This window comes from Phascolarctos cinereus, unplaced genomic scaffold (genome assembly GCF_003287225.1).
Source record: "Phascolarctos cinereus isolate Bilbo 61053 unplaced genomic scaffold, phaCin_HiC Scaffold_726;HRSCAF=1367, whole genome shotgun sequence".
Classification (NCBI taxonomy): Eukaryota; Metazoa; Chordata; class Mammalia; order Diprotodontia; family Phascolarctidae; genus Phascolarctos; species Phascolarctos cinereus.
The window spans coordinates 1,139,591-1,167,559 of NW_027556098.1; the positions used below are offsets into that span (position 1 = coordinate 1,139,591).

The 27,969-nt window shown below is 35.0% G+C and overlaps 1 protein-coding gene across 3 annotated transcripts in view; it reads left to right on the forward strand.

Annotated features, from left to right (window-relative positions):
- The window catches only part of SCML2 (Scm polycomb group protein like 2), a 145,996-nt gene that overhangs the window by 27,441 nt on the left and 90,586 nt on the right, over window positions 1-27,969 (forward strand). For 2 of the 3 annotated variants that reach the window (XM_021007445.2, XM_021007447.2), the window contains exons 2-6: window positions 1,322-1,419; window positions 2,633-2,698; window positions 14,631-14,701; window positions 15,323-15,557; window positions 19,239-19,327. In XM_021007445.2, the coding sequence (XP_020863104.1) occupies window positions 1,398-1,419; window positions 2,633-2,698; window positions 14,631-14,701; window positions 15,323-15,557; window positions 19,239-19,327 (483 nt within the window). In that variant the 5' untranslated portion in view covers window positions 1,322-1,397. The remainder of the gene's footprint in view (window positions 1-1,321; window positions 1,420-2,632; window positions 2,699-14,630; window positions 14,702-15,322; window positions 15,558-19,238; window positions 19,328-27,969) is intronic. The other variant, XM_021007449.2, reaches the window with a different exon arrangement.

A 27,969-nucleotide genomic window follows, 5' to 3' on the forward strand; every position in this document is an offset into this window, starting at 1 on the left:
ATTGTGGATTTTTAATTTATTCTTAATCTGTTTTTTTTTATTTGCATGCCCAATTCATTGATCTCTTTGTCACTTTTATTGATGTACACATTTAGAGAAATACATTTTCCAGTAAGTATTGCTTTGGCTTTATCTCACATATTGTAGAATGTTGTCTCATTATCATTCTTTTTAATGAAATTATTGTTTCTATGATTTGTTCTTTGACCCACTTATTCTTTAGGATTACATTATTTCATTTCTAACTAACTTTTTCTTTGGGAGAGGGGCAAGGCAATCAGGGTTAACTGATTTGCCCAGGGTCACACAGGTAATAAATGTCAAGTGTCTGAGGCTGGATTTGAACTCAGGTCTTCTTGACTCCAGGGCTGGTTCTTTGTCCAGTGTACCACCTGGTGCCCCCCCCCCCGCTGCCGCCCCCATTAACTTTTAATCTATGCTTCTACAACCCTTTAATAAGTGTAATTTTTATTGCATTGTGATCTGAAAAGGATACATTTAATATTTCTACTTTTCTACATTCAGTTGTGACATTTTTTATGCCCTAACACATAGTTTTTGTGAAAAGTGCCATGTATAGCTAAGAAAAAGGTATATTCCTTTCTTTTCCTATTCAGTTTTCTCCAGAAGTCTTTCATATCTAACTTTTCTAATTTTCTATTAATTTCCTTAACTTCTTTTAAAAATTTATTTTATTGTTAAATTTATTTAGCTCTGAGAGGGAAAAGTTGAGTTCCCCCAATAGTATGTACTGTTTCCTCTTGTAATTTAACTTTTCCTTTAGGAATTTGGTCCATATATGTTGAGTATTTATATTAATTCATTGTCTGTGGTTCCTTTTAGCAAGATATGGACATCTAAAAATTTAATAAATCCTCTTGATTAGTAAATAATTTTCAAGAAATGAAGATTCAGATTTTGATCTTTGTTTTCAACAAAATTTTAAAGTAAAAACTTCTATCCTTTTTTCCCACTACCTTTAATTTCAGTTATGGATGGATATTCATAAGAAAAGGGAAGTTCAGCTAACACTATATTATTTGATGATCCTTTTTTCTAATCGAATTTATGAGGATATTATTTTCTGAGAATCTTTAAAATAGAAAATGGAATATATTCAGTGAATTCACAAATTTCCATTAAGGACTATTTTTAGTAATGATTGTGTAAAATCTTTATCTCCTAAGGAGATTTACTTAATTTTCATAAAGTGAAAATCCTTTTCATTCTAGTTTTTTGTAGCCTTCCTTTTGATTTTCCAGTTTTAACTAGAAACAGGTAATATGTGTTGCAACTGATTTGTAGTAATACTGCCTTTCAGGAATCTTTTTATGTGATAAAGAGGCAGTTCTTGGTCTTTCCTGTCCCAAGGAAGAACACTGAAGAAGAGGACAACTATGGGGAAGACAGTAAATAAAGGTAAGGTGATTTATGTGTCAAAAGAAGATGGGAAGAAAATATTTCAGTTTCTTGTTTGTAGTATTAGAATGCATATGGAATAGGTTATTTGATCTACTGGTTTACTTCAGGTATAAGATGCTAGAAGAAATTTTTAGTTTTGTTTAAACTTAATTTGATGGTCTTAATTGATATTCCATGTAGTAGATATTTGATAGCAGTTAGTAAGCATCAGTTAGATTTGTCTTTTAAAGTGTTCTAGAAAATAAGTGGGTGAGACTTTTGGGGAGATACTCATCTTAAATTCAGAGGGAAGAATAAAGAGAGAGGAGTGGACCTAGGAAGTAGAAGAGGCCAACATTAATTTACTTCGCAATTTAGTATTTCCTTCAGTCTCAGTTTCCTTTGGAGATTGGGCTGAATCACTTCTGTGATGTCCTTTCTTTTTCTTCTTCTTTTTTTTTTAAAGGCAGTTGAGTTTAAGTGACTTGCCCAGGGTCACACAGCTAGTAAGTGTCAAGTGTTTGGTCGGAGGCTGGATTTGAACTCAGGTCCTCCTAACTCCAGGGCCAGTGCACTATCTACTGCGCCACCTACCTGTCCCCTATGAGGTCCCTTCTGGCTCTACATTATATGTTTAATATTTTGTAGCTCTAGGCCCTGCAAGCTCTTACAACTACTAGCTTACCAAAACATCAAATAAAATTAAAATTTGACTTTCTTTCTGGTTTTATTATCAGTAATATCTTTTCTAATATGTAATTTTGGGACTATGTTAATTTCTTTGTATAACTAATGAGCAATAATTTATCATTCCATTTTGTTAAATGTTATCTTTATGTGTCATTGAATGTGTTAACATGTTAACAGTCATTGATTTCTTTGGTTTATATTCTTTCCACTGATATGGATTGAAACTGAAGTTCCTTGAGGCTCAGGTTAAAACCACTTACTCCTATGGTTATGGTCAGAGGCAAGCTTTGAACCCTAGAGTTTTTTAGATTCCTGATCCAATACTACACACTACCACACTGACTCTTGCTGATTAATGAATTTCCTAAAATGCCTAATTAATTTCCAGGTGATATTATGTTATATATCAGTATAAAATAGGTAATAGTAAATTTTTTGTTAGAAAAGTTTCAGTAAGCAACTGCAGAAACATTGAGTGATCTTTAATATATGATTGCTTCTAAATCTTACTAATAAATTTGGTCATAATATTTCTTTTTAGATTCAAAGAATATTAAGAAGGAAAAGCAAGGAAAAAATCACTCAAACAGTCTTCTTGTGCAGAATGGTATGTTTTAAAAGGATTTGAAAATGGATTCATTCAGTTGCCTTCCTTATTGACTTTTAGTTTTTTCATGCTACTTTTGGCATTTAAAAGAAACAATATAATCTCAAGTCAAGACAAAACGTTTATTAAGAGTTTACTGTGTGCTGGGCACTGGGGATACAAAGAAAAGCAAAAAACATGGGCTTTGCCCTCAAGGAGCTTACATTTGAATGGGGGTGACCACTGCTAACTAGGTTGGATTTAAGGTATATACAGAACAGATGAGAGACACTGTGAGAAGACATTTGCAGCTGTTAGCCACTTGGAAAAAAATTTCCTGGAGTTAGTCAGGATTGAGCTAAAACTTGAAGGGAATCAAGGTGAGGGGGGCAGGCAGGGCATTTTAGGTATGGGGGACAGCTAGTGCAAAGACCTAGAGATGGGAGATGAAATATCCTATGCAAGTAGGCCAGTATTGCCAGAATGGAGAATATTTGGAGGGAGAGTAAGATATAACAAGGCTGAGGGGCCAGATAATAAAAACATGTAAACATTTTAGCAGTTTATGGTTGATTCAGGAAGTAAAAATTGGGAGCCACTGGAGCTCATTGAGCAGAATGGTTGCTATGTCAGATATATGCTTTCTTAAAGTCACGTTAGCAGCTGATTGGAGGTTGCATTGGAGTGGGGAGAGCACTGAAGCAAGAGACCAGTTAGAATGCTTCTGTAACAGTCTGTATGAGAGGTGAGAAGGGCCTAAACTAGGATTACGGGTGTGTGAGGGGAGAGAAGGAGATGTAGTGAGAGATATCGTGATAGAAGCTGCAAGATTTGGCAACAGAGGGTATATGTGGGGTGAGAAGGAGGACTAGAGGGTGATACCATGGTCATAGGCCTGAGTGAATTGGAGAATAGTGGTGTCTTTGACAGTTATGGGCAAGTTGGGAAGAGGGGGAGGTTTGGAGAGGAAGATAACAAATTCTGTTTTGGATGTAAGTTATAGATGCCTATATCCAATTAGAAATGTCCAAAAAGCATTTGGTAATTTTGGACTGGCACTCAGAATAGGGTGGGGTTGGATAAATAGATCTGCATAGAGATAATATTGAACCCATAGGAAGTGAAGCTAGAGGGAAAACATAAAAGCTCAAGATGCTGCCTTGGGGGACACTCACAGTTACAGGGCATAACAGGAATGAAGAACCAGCAGAGAAGACTACTTATATATATATAGAATTGAAATCATTGAGAAGTTCAAATAATTGCTTTACAGTAAATAGCACATTGAATATTAAGAGGTTGGGAATATTTACTCACATTTGGAGAAACCTATGTGTAAGCTACATTTGGAGACTTTCATGGAGTTACTCCAAGTGTGTGCAGTTAGATGAAGAGAGATAATGATTTTCTTGGGTCAGTCTATCTGAGTGTAGAGTCTTGAGTGACACTGTGCCCTGGGTTACAGATAACTGTTTGCTTATGCTATTACCTACTCCTTCCATGTTGTTTTTGGGAGTTTAGGGACTGGTTTTGTTTTCTCTTTGTATTTCCAGGGCCAAGCAGAGTGCTTTTTGTACACGGTGGGAAATTCACAAATGCTTTCTGGATTGAATTGACTCAGAATATTATTATGTCTTATAGATTATAAGTGCTCAAGTAGATAGGAAGAAAGCCGTATCAACAAGTAGAATGAATTTAAATTGGTCCTTGAGGGTTAGTTAGGATTAAGATAAACAGAACTGAATTGCCCGGTTGTTAATGTCTCCTTCTCTTGCCTCAGAATTATATTATACCTACTTTTTATTGTATTTGTGTGTATATTTTCCTTTGGAATATTTCCCTGAAGATAGGGACTGTTTAGACATGGAATTGTTTCATTTTTGTCTTTGTATCTTCAGGGTCTAACATAGGTTAGGATCAGTTTTGGGAAATTTGGTTTGGCAGTATTGTCCTAAAATGGATTGGAATGAAGAGAATCTTCCAAGTCAGGAGAGACTATTTTATAATCCAGGTTTAAAGTGAGATAGCTTTGGGTAAAAGAAAGAAGTTGAAAACTTAGTTACACTTGGTAAGGAAACCATTATGGAGGATGACTCAGGAATTTTGATCTCTGTAGTGGGAGCATTTGGAGGTTAAACTGATTTGATGAGAATGACAGGATTGCTTTTGGACATGTTGAGGTGATGGTGGGATATCTTAGTTGGGATATTTAATGAGTTAATATATCTGCCCTAAGGAGACCAAAGAGGAAAAGGTCCTTTATGTATAAGAATATTTATATAGCAACTCTTTTTGTGGTAACATAATAGAACTGGAACTAAAGGGGTTTTCATCCAGTGGAAAATAGATGAACAAATTACGGCATATGAATGTAATAGAATATTATTCTAAGAAACAGAGACCTGGAATAATTTGTTTGGACTGAATCAGAATAAAGGGACCAGAACCAGAAACACAATTTATCCTGTAAAAAACAATTGGTTTTGATAACTGATCACTGATCAACTAGGATTCTATAGCATTGGTGAAGAAGAACGCAACTTTTTGACAATGAACTGATGGACTAATGTGCAGAATGAGATATATATATATATTGGATGTAATCAATATGGGGATTTGTTTTGTTTGATTATGCTTATTATAAGGGTTTTGTTTTTCCTTTTTCTTTCAGAGAAAGCAGAGTGGAAAGGAGAATAATGATTAAATGCTTAAAAATTGAAAAAAAAATTACATGTTGACATGACTTTGTATAGAATTACTATTTGACTTTTCAGTATTTGTATAAGCTGTAGCTTTTGTGACTTCCATGATTGGCAAAATTAATTTTTAAATTAAACATTTTTTATGCATATATAATTGTTGAGTGACAGCTTCAACTGATTGTGGCCACTAGGTAGAACAGGATTAATGCAGGTCTAATAATTCCATTATTAATGTGCAGAGCATTTGTTGTAATTTCTATGCCTTTGTTTATATTTTGTCAATGTGTTTGTTGTTGCTAGTTGATTGGGGGAGGGGAAGGGTGGGAAGAGAAAGAAGAGTAGTATTTGGCAAATAGAAATATCTCTTGAAGAGCAGTGGTAGAATTATCAGCTATTTGAAATACTGTGATAACTGGTAACCCCTTTCTAGATTCTCTTGTGTCTCCCTCTAAGTTAACATTGTTTTGTAGGCTACATACTACAGGTAGTCATTTAACATTTTCATTTACACCTCTCCTATCCCTTTATATGCCTGGAAAGAGAAAGTACTATGGCAAGTTTAAGCAAGAAAAATTCTGTAAGGACATGGGGAAGCTTAGCTACAAACGTGAATCATAACTGGATTTTGAGGAAATAAACTACTTATTATCAGTAATGCATCAGTTTTTATTCTTTTTTAAACAAAGGTTTCAGACCAACTTTGAATCTGTGACTCTCACAAAAACATTCTGTGAACCTATCTGAAGGCTCAAAGGAAAGGTCAAAAACTTTAGTTTTTGCAGTGTAGAGAAGAGTGTTCACGAAAAGAATGCTTGAAAAAGTATTTATTAAGCGTTTATGCATGTGTAAAGCATTATGCTAAACATCGGGAATATAAGTAGAAAGGCAAGACAATCTATGTCTTGTAAGAGTGCACATTCTAATAGGTGGAGCTAGTGCACATTTCGGGTTTTAGTTATAAGATGGAAAGACCCTCTGGTTCTTAGGTTGAAGAATGTAATGCATCTTTGTCATGTTCAAAACAGAGCTTATTATCTTTCCTGCCAAGTTCCCCCTCTTCCCAGATTCCCTGTTACTCTACAGGGAAGTCACCTAGGCTTACAACCTCAGTTCTCGTCCTTGGCTCCTCACTCATACTTAATTCACATGTCTAATCTTTTGTCACATTTTGTTGTTCTAACTTCATAATGTCTCTTGCAGATGTCCCCTTTTCTCAATGTATATGACACAACCCTAGGGCCTCATTATTTCATAAATGGACTGCTACGATAAGACTTCTGATTGGTCTCTCAGCCTCAAGACCTTTCCTACTGCAGTTCATCCTCTACTCAATATGATCTTCCTTAGCATCAAGTGTGAACACCAGTGGCTCCCCCTTACCTCCAAGATCAAAAATAGTATCTTTGGTTTGGCTTTTAAAGCCTTTACAACATGGCGACTTTTCAGACTTTTTTACTTGCCCCCACCATGTACTTAGTGATCCAGCAGCACTGGTCTACTTGCTGTTCCTCACATGTGACATTCCATTTCTTCATTCCAGTGTTTTTACTGGCTGCATCCTATGCCTGAGAATGTTTTTGCTCCTCATCTTTGCTTCCCTGGTTTCCTTCAAGAATGAGCTCTAATGTTTCCTTTTCCAGAAGGCATTTTCCTCTGATATTTCCTCTCATTTATAGTGTTTGTATCTTATATGTATATAGCTGTTTGCATATTGTCTCCCTCTTTAGAATGTGAGCTCCTTAAGGGCAAGGACAATGATTTTGCCTTTTATTCTGCACTAAGAATTAGCGTAGTACCAGGAACATTGTAAATGCTTAATAAATGTTTGTTGACTGACTCTATACTTTCTTCATAAACTCATGAGCTCAAAGGATTTAGCTCTCATCCCTACATAAATAACTCCTAGACCTATATATATATATATTTTCACAGTCTCTTCCATGAGCCTCAGTCATGTGTTACCAGTTTTCTTTTGGACATTTCAAACTAGTTATTTGAAAGAATCTAAAAGACCTCAAACTGAACTGCTTTTATTTTCTCTGAACTCTTCCTTTTTCCAACCTTCCCTGTTTCTTTTTTAAATTATTTTTTCTTTCATTAAATATTTCCTAATTACATGTAAAATTTAAAAAAATATTGTTTTCCCCCAATTAAACATAAAAACAATTATTAACATTTTTTTGTTTAAATTTCGAGTTCCAAATGCTCTCTTTCCTTCTCTCCCCTCCCCCATACCTGAGACGGTAATCAATCTGGTATGGGTTATCCATGTGCAATCATGTAAAACATTTCCATATTAGTCATTTTGTGCGAGAAGACACGAACAAAAAAAAGGAAAGAAAATAGTATGCTTCATTCTGTATTTAGACAACATCAGTTCTTTCTCTGGAGGTGGGTCGCATTTTTTATCATGAATCCTTTCAGATTGTCTTTGATTATCGTATTGCTGAGAATAGTGAAGTCATTCACTCACAGTTTGTCATCATGAAGTACTGCTGCTACAGTATACAATGTTCTCCTGGTATTGCTGGATCAAAGGGTATGTACAGTTTTATAGCCCTTTGCTCATAGTTACAAATTGTTCTCCAGAATGGTTGAATCACTTCACAGCTCCGCCAACAGTGCATTAGTGTCCCAGTTCTCTCAAATCCCTTCTAACATTTATCATTTTCTTCTTTTGTCATATTAACCAATCTGGTAGGTGAGGTGGTACCTCAGGGTTGTTTTAATTTGCATTTCTCTAATCAATGATGATTTAAAGCATTTATTCATATGACTATAGATAACTTTGATTTCTTTGTTCATGTCCTTTAATCATTTATCAATTGGAGTTGGATTCTTATAAATTTGACTCAGTTTTCTATCTAGCTGAGAAATTAGGCCTTTATCAGATGTACTTGCTGCAAAAATTTTTTTAACAATAATTTAAAAAAAAATTTGAATGCCAAATTCTCTCCCTCCTTCTGCTCTACCTTCCTTAAGAAGACAAGAAATTTGATTGTCATTATACATGTGAGATCAAGCAAAATACTTCCGTATTGGCCATGTTGCAAAAGAAGACACAAACAAAATAAAACGTAAAAACAAAGTACAAAAAAGTATGCTTCATTCTGCATTCAGAGTTCATCAATCATTTGTCTCTCTGGAGGTGGATAGCTTTTTTTTTGCCATGGGTCCTTTGGAATTGTTTTGGATCAGTGGCTGATCAGAGTAGCTAAGTCTTTCACAGTTGGCCATACTTATGATATTGCTGTCACTGTATGCAGTGTTCTCCTGGTTTTGCTCATTTCCCGTTGCATCAGTTTATATTAGTTTTCCCAGGTTTTTCTGAGAATGCCCTTGTCATTTCTAATAGTAAAATACTATTCTATCACAATAATCCACTACAACTTGTTCAACCATTCCCCAATTGATGGATGACTTATAATTCTTTGCCACCACAAAAAGAGTTGCTATAAATATTTTTGTATGGATAGATTTTTTTCCGTTTTCTTTGCTCCTTTAGGATACAGACCTAGTAGTGGTATTGCTGGGTCAAAGGGTATTTAGTTTTACAGATTGTTCTCCAGAATGATTGGACTGACTAGTTCACAACTCCACTAACAGTGCGTTAGTTTCCTAATTTTTCCATATCCCCTCAAATATTTGTAATTTTCCTTTTCTGTCATGTCAATCTGATAGGTGTGAGGTGGTTATCTCAGAATTGTTTTAATTTGCATTTCTCTAATCAGTAATGGTTTAGAGCATTTGTTAATATGTCTAAATATAGCTTTGATTTCTTCTGAAAACTGCTTGTTCATAGCCTCTAACCATTTATCCACTGGGGAATGGCTCTTATTTTTACAAATTTGATTCTGTTGCCTATATATTTGAAAAATGTAATGAATGAAAAATGAAAAAATAAAATTCTCTTTGTCAGAGAAACTTGCTATAAAAGTTTCCCTCCGTTTCCTGTTTTCCTTCTAATTTTGGCTGCTTTGGTTTTGCTTGTGCAAAAGCTTTTTAATTTCATGTAATCAAAATTGCCTATTTTACTTTTTGTAATCCTCACTATCTCTTGTTTGGACATAAACTCTTCCCTCATCCATAAATCTGACAGTTACGTTTTTCCATGTTCTCCTAATTTACTTCTATCATCCTTTATGTCTAAATCATTAATCCATTTTGACCTTATCTTGGTATATGATGTGACTGTTAGTGTGTGCTTAGTTTCTACGAAATTGCTTTCATTTTCCAAGCAATCTTTATGAAATTTTGACTTCTTAACCCAAAAGCTTGGATCTTTGTTTCCTTATTTCTTTTGAAGGGACCACTATTTTTCTAATCTCTCAGGTTCTCTACTCCTTATTCTTTCTCATGCTACACATCCAATAAGTTATTAAATCTTAGCATTGTTACTAGTTCTTGCACCGCAAAACTCCTTTCTACTCACATAGTTAACACCTTAGTTCAGGCACTCCATCAGTTTTGCGTGGATTATTGTAACAATCTTCTGATTCGTCGCCTTGCCTCAAGTCTCTTTCCATTCTAATCTATCCTATACACTCCTGCCAAAGTGGTATTCCTTAAACTCAAATCTGACCATGTTACTCCCCTATTCAGTAAACTCCATTGACTACCTCTAGAATCAAATATATATTCTTCTGTTTAGATTTTAAAGCTTATACAACCCAAATCCAATTTATCTTTCCAACCTTAGTTATCATTACTCTCCGTCTGATATTCTGTAGTTGAGCCAAACTAGCCTTCTCCATTTGTTTTTTTTTCCAATTCTCATTTTTAAAAATTAATTTATTTTGATTTATCAACAGTCACTTCAATAAGCTTTTGAGTTTTAAATTTTTCTCCCCTTTCCTCCCCCCCACCTTCCTCCCTAAGATGGCGTGCAGTCTGATATAGACTATATATATACATTGCTATTAAACATATTTTCACATTAGTCATGTTGTAAGGAAAAATTAGATGCAATAGGAGGAACCACCAGAAAGAGGAAACAAAACACAACAAAAGGAAAAAAAAAAAGCAAATAGTATGCTTTGATCTGCATTCAAACTCCATAGTACTTTTTTTGGATGTGTATATCATTTTCCATCATGAGGCCTTTGGACATGTCTTAGAATCCTTGTATTGCTGAGAAGGGTTAAGTCTATCAATATCAGTCATCACACAACATGGCTGTTACTGTGTACAGTGTTCTTCTGGTTCTGCTCACTTCACTCAGCATCAGACCAGACAAGTCTTTCCAGGTTTTTCTGAAGTCTGCCTGTTCATCATTTCTTATAGTACAATAGTATTCCATTACATTCATACAACTTGTTCAGCCATTCCCCAGTTGATGGGCATCCTCTCAATTTCCAATTCTTTGCCGCCACAGAAAGAGTTACTATAAATATTTTTGTACCTGTGGGAACTTTTCCCATTTGTATGATCTCTTTGGGATATAGCCCTAGAAATGCTATTGCTGGGTCAAAGGGTATGCACATTTTTATAGCTGTTTGGGCATAGTTCCAAATTGCCCTACGAAATGGTTGAATCATTTCACAACTCTTCCAATAATGTGTTAGTGTTCTAATTTTCCCACATCTTTTCCAACATTTATCGTTTTTCTGTTTTGTCATGTTGGCCAATCTGATAGGTGTGATGTGGTACTTCAAAGTTGTTTTGATTTGCATTTCTCTAATCAATAACGATTTAGAGCATTTTGTCATGTGAGTATAGATGGTTTTAATTTCTTCATCTGAGAACTCCCTATTCATATCCTTTGACCACTTATCAATTGGGGAATGACTTGTATTCTTATAAATTTGACTTAATTCTCTATGTATTTTAGAAATGAGGCTCTTATCAGTGAGACTGATTGTAAAAATTCTTGCCTGATTTTCTACTTTCCTTCTAATCTTTGTTGCATTGGCTTTGTTTATGCAAAAACTTTTCAATTTAATGTAATCAAAGTTATCCATTTTGCATTTCATAATGTTCTCTATCTCCTGTTTGGTCATGAATCTGTTCTCCATAGATCTGATAGGTAAACTATTCCTTGCTCTCCCAGTTTGCTTACAGTATCAGCCTTTATATTTAAATTATGAACCCATTTTGACCTTATTTTGGTATATGGTAGGAGATTTTGATCTATGCCTAGTTTCTACCATACTCTTTTCCAGTTTTCCCAGCAGTTTTCTTTCAAAGATTGACTTCTTATCCCAGAAGCTGGGGTTTTGTGGGGTTTGTCAAATAATAGATTACTGTAGTCATTGGCTACTGTGTCTTACATACTTAACCTATTCTACTGATCCACCACTCTATTCCTTAGCCAGTACCAAGCAGTTCTGATGATTGCTGCTTTATAATACAATTTAAGATCTGGAATGGCTAAGGCCACCTTCCCCTGCTTTTCTTTTCATTAGTTCCCTTGATATTCTGGACTTTTTGTTATGCCAAAGATGAATCTTTTTATTATTTTTTCTAACTCTATAAAATAATTTTTTCATAGTTTGATTAGTATGACACTGAATAAGTAAATTACCCTTAGGTAGAATTGTGATTTTTATTATATTAGCTCGGCCTACCCATGAGCAACTGATGTTTTTCCAGTTATTTAGATCTGACTTTATTTGGGTGAAAAGTGTTTTGTAATTGTGTTCATATAGTTCCTGGGTTTGTTTCAGTAGGTAGACTCCTAAATATTCTCCATTTCTTACAAATGGTACTCCATCTGCCCGAATCTATGCATTTGAACTAGCTGTTTCTTACGAGTAGAATGCATTACCCTCTCACCACCATCTTCAGCATAAAATTCCTTTCTTCCCTCAAGATGCAACTCAAGCATCATTTTCCATGTGAAGCCTTTCCTCATCTCCCCGATTGGTAGTGTCCTACTTCCCAGACTACCTTTTATTGAACAACTTTGTATTTACTCTTTATTTTGTATATATAGAGATGTACTTATCTTCTAAAATAGCATTTAAGCTTTTTGCTAGCAGGGATCTTTATCAATTCACTGTATTTGTATCCTCAACACCTAGGACAGTGCTTGGTATGTAATAAGAGCTTAATAAATGTTTTTTAATTGATTGATATATGCCTTCTTTCAAGACTGATAAAAATAGTGAATTAGCACAAATCAACAGGCCTGTGGCTTTCCATTAAACGGCTCCTTCAAAATTGACATTAACTCGCTAAAGAGAATACTTTGTCCTTGGTCATTCAGCCAGTTCTGAATCCACCTAACATATAATCTAGCCTATTTCTCTCCATCTTTTCTATAAGAATACCAGGAGAGGTTTTATCAAATGCCCTTCTGAAATCTAGTTATGTTATCTATGACATTCCCCTGATCAGCCAACTTTGTAATCTTGTCAGAAGGAAAATGAAGTTGGTCTGGTTTGGCTTGTTCGTGATGATGTCTTGCTGATTATTAATGATAACTGCTTCTTTTTAAAATGTTCACAAATCATTCAAGTTTTTTTGGATTTGGGAGATATTTGGACAGGAACAGTGATTTCACTGTTAGAGTGTACCTGCCAGTGTGGAAACTTCCTTTAATGATACAGATGGTCAACAGCTCTCCAATTTATAGTCTCAGAGAGTAGCATAGGGCAATGAGAAGATAAATTCAGGGTCATATAATCATCATGTGCCAGAGGCCTGACTGAAGCCAACACATCTTGAAGGAAGAGAGGAATTTTATGGTGAAGATGGTGGTGAGAGGGTAATGCATTGGCTGAGGTGTTGCCTGAGGATTTTCCTACCATACCACTGTCTCTCGCCTTTAATATGTTTCAAAAATACATTCTGCAATTTGAACAGAAGCCAGATTCACTGGTCCATAGTTTGAAGAATTTTTTTTTGTTTAATTATGACATTTAACTGCCTTCAGAGTAAAAAGAAAACTGCAACTCTTGTAATAAATATGCATAGTCAGGTAAAACAGATTCCTGCACTGGTCATGCCCCAAATGTCTTATTCTTCATATCTAGTCCATCATTTTTCTATTAGGAGGTAGGTGATATTCTTCATCATCTGGAATCAGATCATAGTTGGCCATTGCATTGATCAGAAATCTTAAGTCTTAAAATTGTTCATTTTTGTACAGTATTATTGTCATACTATAAATTGTTCTCCTGGTTATGTTTGCTTCACCCAAATCACCTTAGGTTTCTTTAAAACCATCTCTTTTTTTTTTCATTTCTTAATAAGGCACAGTCTTATTCGATTACATTGATACTTTGTTCAGCTATTCCCCAACTAACAGGAACCCCTCTTAGTTTACGGTTGTTAGCCACTGGAAAAAAAAAGCTGCTGTATTTTTGTATTTGCATCCTTTTCTCTTTTCTTGATCGCTTTGGGGTGTTGGCCTGGTAGAGATTTCTGGTTCATACTAAGTTAGAGAGTATGCACAGTTCAATAACTTTCAGGTCATAGTTCCAAATTTCCAGAGTACCTGTGGCAGTTCATAGCTTCAGAAACTGTGAATTAATTTATCTGTTTTCCTGCAGCCTCTCCAACATTGTTGTGTTTGTTTTTGTCAACTTTGCTAGTCTGGTAGGCATAAGGTAGAAACTCAGAATTGCTTTTAATTTTTGTTTCTTGAGTTATTAATGTTTTAAAGCATTTTTTCATATGAATGTTGGTAACTTGGATTTCTTCCTTTTAAAACTACTTGTTCCTATCATGTGAACATTGGGGATATTCTTTTATTTATTTTATTTTTCATTTTAATTTTCAGTTCCAGACTTTCTTTATCCCTCCATTCGTCCCATATCCATTAAGAAGGTAATAATATGGTATTATATGTGAAGTAATGCAAAAGATTTCCAAATAAAGTGAGAAAAAAATATCTGCTGCAATCTGTATTCAGAGTTCATCAGTTCTCTGCAGATGGATAGCATGGGTCCCGTGGAATTGTCATGGATCATTGTATTGATTGTATTAGCTAAGCCTTTCACAGATGATTATCATTACGATATTGCTGTTACTGTGTATAGTGTTCTCCTGGTTCTGCTCAATTCACTTTGCATCAGTTCATCTAAGTGTAAAGAAGTTGTTTTGTTTTTTTTTTTAGAAACCAGTATTGGGGATATTCTAACTCTTTTCTTGGTAGGATATGCTAGTGTTTTATGTTCTGCTGGCATGAGGCATCAGAATAGGAGCTGAGAAGATATTAAGATATATTTTAGTTAAACATTTTGTATGTGTGTTGTTTTAGGAAGTTGTTAAATTATTATCCTAAGTAATTTTTACTTCTTTTCTAGAACATTTTAACTGGGACAGTTACTTGAGAGAGACTGGATCTTTAGCTGCTCCATCACAGTGTTTCAGACAGGTAGTATACTGTTATAAAAATCTTTTATGTAATGTACACCAAAGAAATTTCATAGAGTTAGTATGTTATTAACCATCCTGGAAAGCTTTCTCTATTTTAGGAGAGAAACCACTCTTAGTAACAATTTCTGGTAACGTGACTTTTCTTGGTGGCAGTAGAACATGATAGACAAGTCACCCAGTAAATACCAATGTTTTTCTATTTATTGGCAATATTTTCAATACCAGAGGGGATAAAGTATGTGCCATAGTTAACATCATTAACTTGGCATTCAGAATGAGTCTGGTCAGGACCATGTTGTCCAGTCAGTCTAAAATGACCAATTTAAAGAGTTTCAAGATGACAGCCAATAGAGGGACAGTGTTCATGTCTTTGAGTGACCAGTACATGGAAAAGCAAATTGTCGTATATCCAGATATTGTCATATTTGTTGAAGTGGCCTTGGGCAGCCTTCTCTTCTAGTACACCAGTGACTTTCTGGTTTTGTCTATTCTTATATGTACAAATAATTAAAGCTGTATTATTAAAAATATGCCTAAGCAGTGTGGTGATAAATTATATTTTTTCCCTGTTTAGTATGTACTTTTTAGTAAACATGTCTTTTTTTTTTTTTAAATACAGTCTAAGATTCCACCTACTAATGATTTCAAAGTTGGCATGAAATTGGAAGCACGTGACCCACGGAATGTCACTTCTGTCTGTATTGCCACAGTTATTGGAATTACTGGTGCCAGATTACGATTGCGACTGGATGGCAGTGACAATAAAAATGACTTTTGGAGGCTTGTAGATTCTTCAGACATACAGCCAATTGGAACTTGTGAAAAAAAAGGAGGCATGCTTCAGCCTCCTCTGGGTAAGGAGAAAATGTTCCTTTTAGTTTGATCTTCAAATTTGGGAGTGAGCTTCATTTTTCATCTCTACAGTATCCCTTGGAAGCTTTACAACTAAATATCCCTTTTGTATGAGGAAAAGATGAATGATGATAGGTAGCAGAATACTGTATACTATGGAGTTAAATTCAGTATTGAAGCTCTGAAATTTGATGTCTCTTTTCCCTGTTACTCAAGTAGTTTACTGTGGCATGCATATGCCTCTAGGGTGTTTTAGGCAACTATTACAAATTTGAAAAGGTTTCTGAGCCTGGTAGCAAACTTTTTGTTTGTCATCCAAAGAACAGCCTAGCTAAGTTGAGAAAGGCTCATCATCAGGTTGCCCAATTGTTCATAACTTTTTTTGGGGGACTGGAGTACAGCATCTCTGGGAAATGAACTCAAGGTATAGAGGGGCTTAAGATGTAGAAGAATTAACAATCTGTTAGAACATCCACATCAATGGAAGTACAAAACCCATTTGACAGTTTTGTACCCACATTGCTATAAGTAAATCTACAGGCATGTACCAGAATCAGATAGCTCCCTGGAGGAAAAGGGTGGACTCTATTATTATTCCCTATCATCCATCAAAATTTAGTCCAAGTCAGAGCCAGCTGGTATTGAGAGGTTGGATATGTCTGAGAGCATGGGAGAAAGGTGGTGACTGTTACCAATCTTCACTTTTACACTCAAGAACTTAAGCCCTTTAAGGAGCAATGTTACTGAGAGTTAGAAGGCTGAGTCTTACAGATTTATGAGAAGCCATTGAGGGAGGAACAGATGTTGCATTAGCTTTGACCAAATCATTTTGAAATATAAAATGTGCTCTTAGTTTTATGAATCTGCCCCAATTTTGGGGGGGGAGGGGAAGTTCCTTTTTAAGTGGAGAGACAGTGTTGGTAGTAGAAATAGCACTGGACTTGAATAGCACTGAGTTAGGATCTTCTCTCATGTGTGCTAGCTGTATGACTTGTTTTTCTCTTATGAAATAGAGATAATAATAATTGCATAATCTACTTCATGCACTGTTGTGAGGAAAGTGCTTTGTAAATTATGAAATAATATGTAAGTGTTAACAGCCATTATTGTTAAAAGAAGTTTGAAAGGTAGACTATACACTAGAAAATATTGGTGAATTCATTTCTTTAAATAGCCATATGTAACCTGAGACAAATGAAATGCTCTTGGATTTTACTTGATAATTGTTTGCAGGGTTGGAAGTCAGGTAAGAACAGGCAATAAGTTCTCTCTCATTTCAATTTTTCTAAAATTTTAAGTTTGAGATGGATAAATGTTCTTTATGTAAAATCTTGTCTCTCCTTCCATTACTTTTGCTACATTGTCGTCTGCGCTTACTTTACTGCAGAACATATTTAGTGGTTAGTTTTAGTTTTGTTTCTGGTTAACTTTAGGGCAGAGTAAGTATCTCTCTCTTTTTGTTGCTTCCCTATACTGCGAGTTTTCCTATTCAGAAGTAACTATTCATTTTTCATACTGGAATGGTAAATATACTATTAGACTTTATATTCTCATTCTTTTTAAAAATTTATTCATCTTTTGGGCTTCTTTTCTCATGTTTATACTATATTTTCATAAAGAACATTCAGTTGTAAAAAGCTCTGTAAGAAATATAAAGTTGCAGCTGATGTGGTCTTAATGCATTTAATTTCCTATTTAGGTTTTGAACCAGTCTATTTATTGTATTTATTGAGCATACTATATGTGCCAGGCACTTAGTATAAACTAACATTTCTTGTAATCATCTAGATTTAAAATATGTTGCTTTTTATAGTGACAATTAAATATTCCCACCACAGTTTAGTGAAAGTTTCTGTTAATTTTTAAAGTATGTGATCCCTGTATTCATGTATCTGCCATGAATGTTGAAGGATTATATTTGCCAGAATACTGCACTTTCATGTTTACTTTTTTTTTCTATATTTAATTTTTATCACTTTGGTTCCTCTGCATAGTTAAATTTCACTTCCACTGAAACCAGATAGTAAAGGACTATTTAATTTTTTCAGTGTTACATTAAAATAATAAAAGGTAGAAGAGGGAAGAAATGATCACAAATCAATAAATTAAAATTGTTGACCAAGTGAGAAATTAGAGCAAACTAGGGCGTGTGTGTACATTGTTTTTCATATTTATGATGTTATTCAGATAAATACCTCTTGATTAGAAATCTGTGTTTAAGTCACATGTTCCTTTCACCTATCTTTCATGGGTATATTTCTGCCCTGCTTTCCCAAACGAAATTTTGGTAAAACATTATTACCTAAATAGTTTTCTCTTTGTTAATATTTTGAATTTTTTTTTTAGCCTTTCAGAGTCACTTATTTATTATAAGTGTTTCATCTGCCTGCCTCTCTTAGTGCTTGCAGTGAGCTGTTGTATAATATACAAAACACTTCTCAATTTTGGCGTTAAGATGAGCAGCTGCCAAGGGGAAATTGATCATCTCTAAAAAACAACAGAAGCTATTGAGCCTGTGCCAGGTTCCAAAGGTGCCATTCTTAGCTTGAGAGCTCGCTAAGAAAGAAGCCCTTAATTGAGCATGATGTTGCACACCTGTACTTCCAGCTACTAGGGGACTAAGGCTTGTATATCACTTGAGCTCAGGAGCCTTTGGGTGGGTGTCTTCACTGGCTACCAGGTGCCTAAGGTGGGACAAACTGGCTTAGGTCAGAAATGGAGCTCATCTATGTGAATGTAATGGAATACTATTGTGCTATAATAAATGATGAACAGGAAGACTTCAGATAAACCTGGAAAGACTTGTATGGTTTGATGCTGAGTGAAGTGAGCAGAACTTGGAGAATGTTATATACGGTAACAGCCACATTAAGTGATGACTGACTTTGATAGACTTAGCCCTTCTCAGCAATACAAGGATCTAAGACATCTCCAAAAGCCTCATGATGGAAAATGCTATCTACATCCAAAGAAAGAACTATGGAGTTTGAATGCCAAAAAAAGAAAAAAAAGAAATGGAGCTCATCAGTAGTGGGATTAGGACCATGAATAACATCTCCACTTTCATCCTGGGTGCCAGAGGGGGACTCAGTCTTTAAGAAAAAAGAAAAAGAGGAGCACCTGTTAAATCTTACATGGCTAGCATCTGGTGTTGATTCTAAAAGTAGCTGATCACCTTTAGAGGCCATTGAAGAAGAGGTTGCAAGAATTGGAATAGATTTTTCCTCAGAGAAGAGAGAGCCACAGGCAATTAGGTTAGGACAAAGAGAATGAAATGGAGATCCTGATAGTGCAGAAAGTAATAAAAAATGCCTTTACACAGCTGTTACTTTTACTGTTACACCCCTATTGCCGCTGTTACAGGTTTAGGGGTAGGAAAGTGTGGAAGTTGTTCTTTAGGAAGAGTAGGACATAAAGCCTGCATTTAGTATCTCATCAGCCTTGTAGTTCAACTTGACTGTAAAGAATGGCTTTTATTATTTGTTTTCACCATAGTCATAGATCATTGCACCGGTATAATATGAGCATCAACATAATACATTTCATTCCCTGGTAGGATATTTGTACTTCCAAGAATGATGGTGAAGCATCCTTATTTTTGACAATTTAGTTACTTTTCTAAGCTTGTTGAAAAATCCCATACTGTAATTTTTAATTAAAGCTTCATTTTTTAACTTAAATAGGATTTCAGATGAATGCATCATCTTGGCCAATGTTTCTCTTAAGAACATTAAATGGAGCTGAAATGGCACCTGCGACATTCTTTAAGAAGGTAAGAAAGACTTACCATGAAACAAGCTTCTATCAGTTGGGTCCTTATTTTATTATTTAATGAAGATGCTGGGTTGTTTTCTTTAGTATGAAAGGGTAAGAATATTATTTTAAATTACCTTTAACTGAAATGGTCAGCTTATAAAACTAGCCAGAATATAATTGACAACACTTTACTGTCTTTGGATTTGAAAGCTATACTGTAGATGAGAATATAAACAGTTTACAAAGGAGAAATGCAAATTGTCAATAAGCACTGGAAGAAAATGCTTAACCTCAAGATATAGCTGCCAGATTGACAGAAATAATTAAAAGTAATAAAAAACATTGCTTACAGGACTTGTGGAGAAATAGTCTTCCTTTTCATTGCAAACTAATAGAATCTTTTTAGATAGCAGTCTGGAGCAATGCTTTCCCCAGATGTTGTTGGCCAGTGGCATAGGGATTATCTTGTGTACAATCCAAACGGAAGAGGAATTCTCTATAGATGGTAGGGTTTACCATATTTTCTTCTTTGCAGTATCATTCTGCTGATCACCTCAAGCGCTGGGATGTTATAGGGCCACGCAAGAGAGATCATCTTAGCAATCCACACACACATACACCAACCCCTCCCTGCCCTTGGATAAAGAGTCTCATTATAGATATGTAGTGGGATGGGCAGCCTCATAAATTACTGTATTGTTTTGTGTATCTTGGACTGGTACTGCAGATGCATCATGAATTAAAACAAGAATTGAATAGAAAGTAAAGTGGATTGATTGTGTTTGGGAAATGATGTTATGTTTTTCGATGACTCTTATCACTAAAACCTGTGTTTTTTGCTCCAATGTTCTCTAAACAATATTATGTTGATGATATTTATTGAATGCCACTGTTATGGATCACTAAGTTCTTAGAAGAATCAAAATTTCAGATTACTTTCAGAGGCAACAGAAAGATATATAATTGGTATAAAGTGACTTCAGCATATTACCAAAAATAATTTACACAACAGGTTGAGTAAATGACTTTTACTTGGTCCCAGAGGGGTCACTTAGAAATAATGGATGGAATTTGTAGAGGTGCAGATTTGGGCATGAGGTGAGAAAAAAACTTCACAGCAGTTAATAAGCCAAGAGTAAATGAGCTTTCTTAGTAGGTGGTGGGTTCCTTTCCCTGGAAGACTTCAAGTAAAGTTTGGATGATGACTTTCTGGGAATGGTATAGAGCAGATTTTTACTTAGGTACTGCTTATTTATATTAGGTGGCCTCTCCGTTTTCTTTTCAACTCTGAGATATCAGAATGGGTCATCTCTATCTGACTATATTACTGGAAAAAGGAGTAGCCTGGTCATTTAGTAAGAGTGAGGAATATGGGAAGAGGGAATAGCCCAAATGTCATACTATAATGCTTGATTGAGGCTGATGAATCAGAACCACCCGGGAGGTTCAAGAGGAAAAGAAGGGCAAAGAGTCAAGAGACCACAGGGATAGAATAATTATATGCATTTTCAGGTGTAGTCATTTTATTGTTTTTAACTTTTTTTCATAGAAGGGATCACTCTGGAAGGAGAAGATTTTTTCTTCTTCCAAAAATGATAAGTTAAAAAGACAAAAGACATAAAATAAAATGCATTTTTAAAAAATCCCAGTTTTTTAAAAAAGTAATTGAAATGAATATGGAAATGTGTTTTACCTGATTGCACATACATGATCTATATCAAAGTTCTTGCCTTCTGGGGTTTAGCACCTGTGGTGGGAGGGCTCACCAAGACCTTTTAAGGGCTGCTTATCTACCTTTGGTGTCCACCTGATTCATTCAACACTCATCTGTGGCTCCAAGAAGCTATAGTATGCTCAGTGACCACACCCCAGTAAACTGTCTCTGCTGACAGGCTATGACTAGGATAGGCCTCAAACCTGTTAGTGAGTTAGGAGGGTGTCAATTCTAAGCAATGAAGACTTTCCCTGGCCTACAGCTGAAGTGGGTTTTATGGAGTGCTTAGATCTTGGTCAAACATGGAAGATGCCGAGGTCATTCACTGTGTCCTGGACCATTCCAGTGGTCCTGACTTTTGTCTTCCTACTGTATTTCTTTGACTTACGAAGAGAAAATGAGGCTGACAATGTGGTACAACTCTGCCTCACTTAAATCCAGTTCATGCACAGTTTCATCTGTGATGTCATTGATAATGTCATCTTCAAAAAACAGAACAAATAGCAGCAACAACCACAGCTTGATTTCTCAAGTAGGGGAAAGAGGGAAGGAGGGAATTTGGAACTCAAAAGTTACAAAAAATGAATGTCAAAAATTGTTTTTACATGTAATTGAGAAAGAAATAAAATAAATGCATACTTTTTTTTAAAAAAGGGAAAAAAGTATTTGAAATGTCCTCATGTATAGGGAAATGGAATTAGAATAAAAGGGTAAGATGACAACTTAACCAAAATTTATTTCATAGATCGTTGATGGTGTTGTCTTCATAATACAGTTTAATTATTTAATAGGTCTTTCCTTCTAAGAATATTTTCCTGAAACTCGAAATAGAAATATCTGTTTTACTTAGGGTCTCTTTTATGTACTCATTACCGTATTTGGGAAGTACTGTCTATTAGAGTATAAGTTTTTCTTAATAAATAATGATAAAGTGAAAAAGCCTTCAGGCTCTTCTGATTCATTAGATGTTTTAGCTCCCCTTTAAAAGCCTTTAATTTTGGAAGAATGGTTCTCTATTTTAAGCAGCAGAGGGAGACATTTCCTTAACAATCTTTAGGTTGTCCTTAGAGGAAACCTGATAAAAGGCATTAATCATCTTCTAGTGTCTCCCGTACCCCACTCGGCCCCAGTAGGTTTACAGTTTTTTTAAATGAGGTTTTTGAGTATTGTTTGGGACAATAGGTACCCCTTAACCCTATTAAAACATTTTTTAAAATGGAAACATCCCTTGTAGTTCAGTTGAAAAATTCTGAACACCAAATGACTGTATAAACTCTGGATTATCAGTACTTTCCATTGTGCCAGCTTTTCCAGAGCATAGTGTTTTTTGAAGAAATGACTACTTTCTTCACTTTACCATTCTTTGTAGCACTGTACCTTTATTCAGTTAAAAATATTTATTGTATATCAATTATACAAGACATTATGAAAAAAATACCTTTAAAATACAGAGTACTATGACTCATTTATGAAGAGGGATAAGAACTAGACTTGTGATTATATTGGTATAGAGAACTTCTAGATAAAGAAATATCCTCTGCTCATGGAGGTTGGTACTGTCTCTCCAATATATAGTTTTGGAGGGTTATCTAGACACTGAGAGGTAATGTAATTTATCAGTAGTTATGTAAGCCATCATATGTTGACAGGATCTTGAACCCAGGTCTTCCTATCTCTTAGGTCATATTGCTATTTGTCATGTTATGCTTCTTTTTGTAATTAGGTATTGAATTATAAATAAATTTGGAAAAATCTTTATTTGCAAAATGCTCACCACTCCTTGTTATTAATTTATATTTTAACTGTACTACTAGATCTGACAGTTAACCTTAGGAGTCTCAACAACATTACTTTTGCTTTATATTTCAATTTTTTAAAAAAGATTCTTGTTTTCTAACAACCATTGTAAGCCTATGGTAGTTTGTGTGCTATTTTCCTTCCAAGAAGATTAAGTAGGTTGAGGAGAGGGCCTATTTTATTTTTATCTTTGCACATTGTTTATTGAAAATGATACATAGTAAATGATTACTGAATATGTGATGATTGAACAGCAATAAGCTCATTGTCTTGTTCCTTTGCTAACAAATAGTGGTCCTTGGTACTGGGACATTTTAGCAAGAATAAAATTTGAACCTTGGCTTTGGTACTCTTTCCCTACCACTCTTGTGCCTATGATTCTGATTAGTTGCAATCAAACAATCTCTTTGTCTTTATTGTGACTGCCTCCCATGCCTGTAATAGGGTCCTTTCTCATTTCTGTCTCTTAGAATCCTTGGCTTCCTTTAAGACTCAGATAAAGTGCTACCTTCTACATGAATCCTTTCCTGATTCCTTTAAATGCTCTAGATACAAAAAACCACCTTGTATTCATATTGTGAATGTGTAGCGTGTAGCAATAGTCTGCATGCAGTTTTTTTTTCTTTTTCTTTTTCTTTCTTTTTTTTATTTTTAGGTAATTGGGGTTAAGTGAATTGTCCAGGGTCACACAGCTAGTAAGTGTTAAGTGTTTGGTCTGAGGCTGGATTTGAACTCAAGTCCTCCTGACTTCAGGGCTGGTGCTCTCCACTGCGCCACCTAGCTGCCCCTAAATACTTCTTTTAAAAAGTTTTGAGTTCTAAATTCTGTTCTTCCTTCCCTCCTCCTCCTTCCCTGTGTCTAAGACAGTAAGCAATTTGATACAGGTTATACATGTGCAGTCATAAAACATTCCATATTAGTCATTCGTACAAGAAGACTTGAATAAAAAAAAAGAATGAAAGAGTGAAAAATAGCATGCATGACTTTATTCAGACATTATCACTTCTTTCTCTGGAGGTGGATAGCATCCTTCTTCGTGAGTCCTTTGGGATTGTCTTGGATCATTGTGTTACTGAGAATAGCCAAGTCATTCTCAGTTCTTCATTGTACAGTATGGCTGTTGCTATGTACAACATTCTCCTGGTTCTTCTCACTTCACTCTGTATCAGTTCATGTTAAGTCTTTCCAGGTTTTTCTGAAATCATCCTCATTCTCATAGCCTAATAATATTCAGTCATATTCATATGCCACAACTTGTTTAGGTATTCCTCAATTGATGGACATCCTCTCTTGATTTCCAGTTCTTAGCCACCACAAAAAGAGCTGCTATAAATATTTTTGTGCAAATAGGTCTTTTTCCCTTTTCTTTGCTGTCTTTGGGACACAGATGTGGTAGTGGGTATTGCTGGATCAAAGGGTATGCACGATGAATTCACAATTCCACCTACAGTGCCAGCAAAGACTTAAAAAAAATATTCCTTCTGTTTTTAAAGACATTCTTAACTTGTCTTTTTTGGTTTTGTAAATAACGTTTTGCTATATTGCTAAAATTTCTCTCAGTTTTCCTCCATTTCCCTCCAGATGATGTTTTCCATATAACAAATAATATTTTTAATTTTAATAAGATTTTTTAAAGAGAAAATTTTTTTTAAAGGAAAAAAAATCAGCTATTGAGCAATACTTCTGAAAAGTCTGAAAACATATGCAGTGTGCCACACATTCTCATAGCCCTCCCACCTCCACAAAGGAATGTTGTGAGGGTGCTTCTTGTAGTTCTTTTTGGGGGTTATGCCTTTTCTTTGTAATTTTGCAGCATACGCTCATGATTGTTTTGTGATTCTTTTTTCATTGTTGTAATCATTTGTATTGTTTTCTTGGCTCTGCGTATTTTACTCTGCATCAGATCGTGTAAATCCTTCTATGATTCTTTGTATTTGGCATTTTCATAGTATCTTAGAGCAAAATCATATTACATTGTTCATCAATCATCAGTAAACATTTATTAAGTGCTTACTCTATTCCAGGTTCTGTGCTAAGCATTAAGTATACAAAAAGAGGCAAAAGACAGTCCCTGTCCCCTCAGTCTGTGCAGTACAATTTGTTTAGCCATTCTTTACTCGATGTGTATCTTTTGTTTCCTATTCTTTGCTATCATAAAAAGTGCTACTATAAATATTGTGGTGTATGTGAGGATTTTCTTCTTAATTGACCTACAGAATGTTCATAATGATGTGCTTTAATTCATTTGTCTTTAAAAAGATCTATGAGTGAAAATGAAAGCTTTCTGGCTATTGGTTTTTCTTTAGGAGGCTGTCTCTTGGAGTAAGAGTTACTGAATATGAAACACCTTTTAACTTTAAACCTGTTTAAGGTAGATATTTGAGATTTAGAGTTGGGAAAGACTACTTTGTGAGGATATTTAGAAATAACATACCCTATTTTTTATGGAGGAGGAATATTATATCAGATTTTACCTACTTTGCTTTTCTCATTCTAAATGCTTTTGTTCTTTTCCTAGAAGAAGAAATAAATGTGATAGGGTGTGTGTGTGTGTGTGTGTGTGTGTGTGTGTGTGTGTGTGTATTGTCTGTATATATAATTTAATATGACATAAGGCCCCTAGCCACAGATGGAGAGCTATCTGACATTTTCTGAAAATTGTGAAACCTTTCTAAGTATTAGAATCCTAGTTTATTGAGGAAGCATTTAAGTGCTTCATAGAGAGAGTACTATCCTAGTTTCTGGGAGAGATGCAGATAAATAGGGCACAGTGTGTCTCTCTGTAAGGACTTCATAACAGTAATGTTATTATTATTATAAGTGGACCTTTTTCCAGTTCTTAAATATTTACAATGAAGTTTATATACCTCATCTTATTTGACCTTCACAACAATTCTAAGTTAGATTATGTAAGTTTTATTGTCACGTTTTATAATCCCAGTAGGGACAAAATTACATGTACAAATATGTTTTAGTACAAGTAACAATATAAGTATATATAAGAAATTATATGAAATATTATGTGATTTCAAAGGTGAGGCATATTGCTTCTGTCTAGGACAGTGGTTCCCAATGTTTTTTGTTTTGTGAATACCTTTTACCAAAAATATATTGTGAACCTCCATATTAATCTCACGTAACTACTCACAATATTTTATATATATAATATACACACACATATACATATATATAAGTGATTATAATAAGCACAATGATAACTTTTACCAAGAAAGGCTGCAAATTAAAATTTATATTATATAATTATAAAATATAAAATTTAATTCTATCTATAATTCTAAAAGTTCTAAAAACAAAATTATAAAACTCTTTATAAAATAATTAGCAATATTTTATGTGGGACATTATGTAAAAATTTAAAGAAGCAATCCAGGAAGACCACATAGGCTTACTATAACTTTTGTACAAGTTTTAAAAGGGGAAAAGTATAACATGATTGGGTAATGATTTACCGCTACTTAAGGAATCACTGAAGAATTTTTAGAATAAACTGCTTGGATTATCAGGTTGAGGGAACTTTTCATTCCAGAGGGGACATTTGACATTGGCTTTGGAGAATGGATGGTTGTACATGAGGTGGAAATGGTTTGGAATGGATTGGAGAGAAGGCATTGTAGATTCAGGGAAAAAGCTTGACAAAGGGTTCAAGGAAGGGGACAGGCATAGCCTAATTTGAATGAAGTATAATTTACATGTGGAGAGTAGTTTGAGATAAGACTGAAAGATTGGGGGTCTGATGTTGCAGGACTTGAATACCAGCTTAAGAAGTTTGAACTTAATTCACTAAGCAATGGAGTGATATAATTTGTGTATTAGGAAGAGTAATATGACACTGGCATTGAAGGGGGGAGATTGGTTAGGATGTTGTTGTAATAGTCTAGATAAAAGTAATAAGGGCCTATCCTAGAGTAGCACCACTGTGATTTGAGAAAAGGGATTTGTGAACTGCAGATGTAAGTTCATTTGCTTAATCATAGGAAGGTAACTGGAGGCTCTCCACCCTTGTTTTTCCTTACTTTGGTGACCAAGCCCAAAGTGGCAGAGGTGACTCAATGACGTGGAAAGTCCCCCAACTTATTTCTGTGCCTCTGGACATTTTCTCTTGTCCAGTATGAACAGGTGACCATCTTACGACTACTTACCCAATGGAGATTCGCCATGCTTTGCCCAACCCCCAAACCCCTGCTGACATACCATTTTTTTGACCTGGGAAGCAAGATCTAGCAACCAATGGAATTCTGTCTGTACTTTGCATAGCCTCTTTAGATTATTCAGGTATCTAATCTGGTATCAAGCCTCATAAAAATAAAGCCTTGGGAAGAAGAGGGATCTCAGATCATGAAGAAGATCCACTTCATTAGAGGGGACATGGACCCTTTAATAAAGACCCATTGGCTCAGACAAAAAAAGAAAAGGGATTTGATGAAGGAGATGCCTTATTTAAGAGAAAAAAAACCAAGAAATTACTTAAGGAGTTTGAGAAGAGTGACAGATAAGTATTAATATTTGAGCATTCATGACTAAATGGTGAGATCACTGGAAAGGGAAAAATTGAAGTTGTAAAGAAGAGAGGGGATTAATACAGCTAGTTCCAAAGGAAGGGATAAGATTAAGAGTGCAGCTGGAAGGGTTAGCTTTAGCAAATAGGAAAGCCCACTTCTTACATAGAATTGACAAAAAAGAGGAAAGTGGGTGAAAATACAAAGAACTTATAGTGGTAATGAAGAGAGGAGTTGAGTGATCCACCATTAGATATCTTTGATCTCAGTAAAGTTGTTCAACTCCTTAAAGATGAGAGAGTTTTGGGGGACTTGAGGAGGTTTTGGAATCAGTTTTGTACTAAAGCAACTGATGGATGATGTATAAAACAATTACCGAGAGCTATGGGGAACCAAGTGAGTGTTATAGAACATAAATTTTAATGCATGGAATTCAGTGTGTTTTCTGTTTTTTTTCTAGCAGTGTAAGCAGCTGGGAATGGGAACAATAGAAAAAGGAGATGGTGGGTTTTACCCATGGGTTCAATAAATGTCTCTTAATCATATACTCAGTGGTCTCTGGGCAAGTTATAAATTTAGGTAACTAATAAACAACATGCAACTAACATTTTCATAGCATTTTAAACCTTA